This window comes from Pinus tabuliformis, chromosome 5_2 (assembly GCF_031772625.1).
Source record: "Pinus tabuliformis cultivar Carrire ecotype Pingquan chromosome 5_2, CPIR1, whole genome shotgun sequence".
Taxonomy (NCBI): Eukaryota; Viridiplantae; Streptophyta; class Pinopsida; order Pinales; family Pinaceae; genus Pinus; species Pinus tabuliformis.
In genome coordinates this window covers 654,014,691-654,019,774 of record NC_142306.1, presented here as the reverse complement: position 1 = coordinate 654,019,774, position 5,084 = coordinate 654,014,691, and the positions used below count along the sequence as shown (strand labels likewise).

Below are 5,084 nucleotides of genomic sequence, written 5' to 3'. Positions count from 1 at the left end.
TAATTGGGTTTATTCTTAATAATTTTTTAAGAATTAATAGTAATATTAATAGTTTATAATAATCAATATTAATAATTAGTAATAATTTTAATAATACTAAGTAATAATTTTAAAATGATAACAATTAATACGCAGTAATAAGTATTATAATATAGTTTTAAACTAATTGTGTTAATAGTTATTAATTAATAATAAAATATAATTTTAATATGGATACTGACACTTAATAGTCGTACTTAATAATTAATAATAATACTACATATTATAACTTTTACTTACTACTTAATTATTATTAGTAATTTATAGATTAAAAATTATTATATTTATATGTTAATTATTAATGTCTAGAGACTGATTTTAGGAGATAAAAAACCTTATAGAGGGCAAACCTAGGAGGCACTAGATGTCTTGATTCCTCTGATTTCTCTGATTAAGGGAAACCAACTACTACTGATCTCGATGCCATTGTCCCTGTTGAGATTATGTGGATGTTTCAAAATCTCAAGAGCCTCTCTAATTTTCCACTTCTGATGATGTTCTTCTCTTGCGATAATTGAGGCGTTTTCCACACAGAGATGGTGCTTAGTTTTAGAGGAATGCTCTGCCAGGGCCGAAGTACGAGACCTATCATTCCTAATATCCGCTGCATGTTCCTTCAGTCTTGTTTGCAAGGAACGACCTGTTTCACCAATGTAACTTATCCCACATGAACAATCTATTTTATAAACTCCTTTAAGTTGGTGTTTATCAATATTATCTTTGACAGACCTCATACTTTGTCTAATCGTTCCGGGGGCCGAGAACTGGGTGATTATGTCTTTCTTTCTCAGGATTCTTGCAATCTTGTCTGTTACCCCTTGAATATAAGGCAGAAACACCTTCCCGCACTGAGGTTGGTCTTGAGCTTTAGGCTCCTGAGATAACACCCTTCTTTCAGCCCTTTCTATAGCCATTCTGATTTCTTTTTCTTTGTAGCCTATACTATTAAAAACTGATACTAAGTGCTTCTTTTCTTTGACTAAATGATCAGAATCAGAGATTCTAAGAGCTCTGATGGCCAGAGTGTTCAGAACGCCAAACTTCTGGGAAGGGTGATGGTGGGAGTCCGCATGGAGGTAGCTCTCTGTGTGGGTTGACTTCCTAAAAACCTTATGCCCTAAGGAGCCATCCTCCTTCCTAATGATAAGAACGTCTAAAAATGGGATCATCATGTTTTCTTCCTTCTCCATGGTGAATTTTATTTCAGGGGAGATAGAGTTAAGGTGCATAAAAAACTTATCAAGCTCTGTTTTTCCATGAGTCCATTTTATGTTTGTGTCATCTACGAATCGCTTCCACCAAGCTGGTTTCAAAGGGTATGATTCGAGGGCCTTCTTTTCGAAATATTCCATGTAAAGGTTGGCCACAATTGGCAAGAGGGGTGATCCCATTGCCACTCCAGATGTTTTCTCATAGTATTCACCTTGGAAGGTGAAAACAGTTGATCGTAAACAAATCTCAGCTAGTCTTGCGGTTTGGGGATCAGTAACATCTTTTATAACCTGAATGGCTTCATCAAGAGGAATCTTGGTGAATAGGGATACTACGTCAAAGCTCACCAGGATGTCATCCTGGTTCATCCTCTCATTTCTAATAAGGTTCACGAATTCATGAGAGTCTTTAATGAAAGAATCAACATTCCCGACAAGAGGCCTAAGGATCTTGGAAACATATTAGCGGGTTCATAGGTTGGGGAGCCAATGGTATTAACTATTGGTCTAAGAGGAACTCCTTATTTATGGATTTTAGGTAAACCATAAATTCTTGGGAGAGTTTCACAAGAAGGGGTTAGTTTTTTCTTTAATTTTTCCTCGAGGTTGGATTTTGAAATGGTCTTTTTTACCTCTCTCATGATTTTGGAAATGGGATTTTTGCTAAGTTTTTTATAACTACCATAGGCTAGGTGTTCATTCATTTTGCAGACATAGTTTGCTTTGTCTAAGATTACTACTACCCAACCCTTATCAGCCTTAAGAACTACAATTTTATCATTATTCCGAAGGGCCTTAAGAGCAAGAAGTTCTCCTTTCTTCAAATTACTTTTGGGAGATTTTGATTTTCTCATAATGAGGGAAATTTCTTGCCTTAATGATTCCTTGTCTTCAAGAGATAGGTTGTTGATCCCATCTTATATACTACAAATGATATTCTCAACAGGTATGTTTTTAGGGGCTACTGCAAACCCCAATCCTTTGTTGAGAACATTCATGACTTCTGGACTTAATTCCTGAGAAGATAAATTAACCACTTTTCTTCTAGGAATTGTCTCCTTTGAAGAGTTTTGGTTTTTATCCAATTGGCTTCTTTTATCAAGTTCAGGTTCATAATTGTTGGCTCTATAGTTGTCATTAGCATTCTTGAGTACCTGGAAGCGTGGATCTTGATGACTGCCTGACATTTGCTGTTTGCTCTTGATGCTATGGCAATCTTCTTTTGCCCTATCACATTCTTCGGTCTCACTGTTCTTGATGAATGAAGAAACCTGTTGTACGCTGTCAACACTTTTTATTGCATTGCTACCCACTATTATAATATTATCACTCCTGCTGCTGACATTCAGTGTTTCAGTGTTTGCTTCGGCTATCATTTTCGTTTCACTATTTTTGGTCTCATCGATTAATGCTTCGGTTTTAATGTTTGTTGTTCCGTCCGCTACTACATCACTGTTGTTGATGAACGAAGAAACCTGTTGTACGCTGCTTTTTATCTTATTGCTGCCCACTATTATAATATTATCGCTCCTGCTGCTAACATTCAGCATTTCAGTGTTTTCTTCAGCTATCATTTCCGTTTTACTATTTTTGGTTTCATCGATTAATGCTTCGGTTTTAATGCTTGTTGTTCCGACCGCTACTACATCACTGGAGTTGGTTGCTTCAGGGTCTTTAAGGCTTTTGATGGCCTGTGTTTCAACTACAGCAACAGAGTCTACTGTGCAATCCAGACCTACGTTATCTGAACTTATCTTATTCGTAACGTTGATTGAACCTGCGCTGTCTGGACTTGAGCACATCATGCTGTCAAACTCATGCGAAACATTATTATTATTCAACAGATTACCTAAACCTACGTTATCTGAACTTGTCTTATTCGTAACGTTGATTGAACCTGCGCTGTCTGGACCTGAGCACATAATGTTGTCAAACTCCTGCGAAACATTATTATTCAACGGATTACCTTCATTGTTGCTGCTTACGTTATGAGCAGATTCAGCTCTAACACTCAGCGTTAATGCTACTTCATTTGTTTGGTCTTCAGTTTGCCCGGTTATGCCTATGCTTAAGCTTCTATTTTCTGTATTGTCAGGTCTTCTGTTTGGAATATCTTCGTTACTTTTGTAAGACGATCCGCTTAATAACTTGAACAACTTCTTGCGTTGTCTGGCTTGAGCAATGTGTCCTTCATTATTAGCTTTAAGAGCAGTTCTGGCTTCAATTACAGACCACAGATCTTGCTTGATGCTGTTGGCCAGTTTTAGGTGTACTGAGAGTGCTGAGCGTCCGAGATTATCTAGAGAAGCCCTAACCCTCTTAATTTCTGCCCGAATTAGAGTAATGCTTAATTGAAAAAATGCCTTGCTGTTAAATTTGTTATGTAATCTATGGTTAATTTGCGCAAAAGAGGGAATGAGATTATTGTCACGACAACTTTTAAGAAATTGAAGGTCTGCAACTCTTCTTGCTATCTTCACCCTAAATTTTTCGAGTAAAACAATTTCACTCCATGTATCCCCTCCGCATAGGGAAATGATTTTGGATTTAAGACTTCTGTGGTTAATATCTTCTAACTTTGTAACCGGAGAACCCACAGTAAAAACCATTTTGCTGTCAACGTTTCAAACCCCAACAGGGATCCATCATCAGGACTCTTATTGAATGTTGATAGAAGAAGAGCCCAATTACAAGATATAAATAGTTATGAGGTAAGTTGTTTTGATTAAGGGAAAAAAGAGAAAAGAAGGTCGGCTGCGAAATAAATAATATTTAATTTTCCAATTTTATTTTAATTCTAATCATACAATATTTACTTCTGATGATAAATTAATACTAATCATAAAAAATAAAGTTGAGATTTCATAGTAATATATTTTCTCTTCATAATTAATAATTTTCATAATAAATAATATTTTATATATATAATAATTTAAATAATTTATAATAACAGTTTCTTATAAATAAATTTATTAATAAAATAAAATGACTGATAATAGTAATTTATGATAATTTATAGGAATAATAACCATACTAATAATAAATAATAAGTATTATAATTGTTATAATTGTTATAAATTATTATTATTTAAAGTTATTTATAAATAATAAATATTAAATATTAATAATAATTAATAAATGTTATGTTATGTTATAATAAATATTAATATTATTATAATAGAGATCGGTTTCTATTTAATTTGAATATTAATGAGATAATTTATTAATATTGATGAGATTATTTATTAATTTGAATATAAATAAGATTATTTTAGAGGTTAATTGGATTTAGTCTTAATATTTTTTTTTATGAATTAATGGTAATATTAATAGTTTATAATAATCAATATTAATAATTAGTAATAATTTTAAAATGATAACAATTAATACTCAATAATAAGTATTATAATATAGTTTTAAACTAATTTTGTTAATAGTTATTAAATAATAATAAAAGATAATTTTAATATGGATACTGACACTTAATAGCCGTACTTAATAAGTAATAATAATACTACATATTATAACATTTACTTACTACTTAATTATTATTAGTAATTTATAGATTAAAAATTATTATATTTATATGTTAATTATTAATGTCTAGAGACTGATTTTAGGAGATAAAAAACCTTATAGAGAGCAAACCTAGGAGGCACTAGATGTCTTGATTCCTCTGATTTCTCTGATTAAGGGAAACCAGCTACTACTGATCTCGATGCCATTGTCCCTGTTGAGATTATGTGGATGTTTCAAAATCTCAAGAGCCTCTCTAATTTTCCGCTTCTGATGATGTTCTTCTCTTGCGATAATTGAGGCGTTTTCCACACAGAG

General features: G+C 32.9%; 1 protein-coding gene across 1 annotated transcript; it reads right to left on the bottom strand.

The window, feature by feature from the left end:
• Positions 1-389: 389 nt before the first annotated feature.
• Positions 390-953, bottom strand: LOC149160754 (uncharacterized). The gene is made up of 2 exons (XM_089434699.1): positions 776-953; positions 390-679 (listed from the first exon to the last, which is right to left on the bottom strand). Exons 1-2 carry the CDS (start codon positions 951-953, stop codon positions 390-392), a joined length of 468 nt encoding a protein of 155 aa, XP_089290825.1.
• Between the last annotated feature and the right edge of the window lie 4,131 nt (positions 954-5,084).

Bases quoted from the DNA above. Each gene is read 5' to 3' on its own strand.
- LOC149160754 (XM_089434699.1), bottom strand. From the start codon at position 953: ATGGCTATAGAAAGGGCTGAAAGAAGGGTGTTATCTCAGGAGCCTAAA. The intron at 680-775 runs GTATGAGGTCTG...TTGGTGAAACAG, and splicing joins CCCCGGAACGATTAGACAAA to GTCGTTCCTTGCAAACAAGA.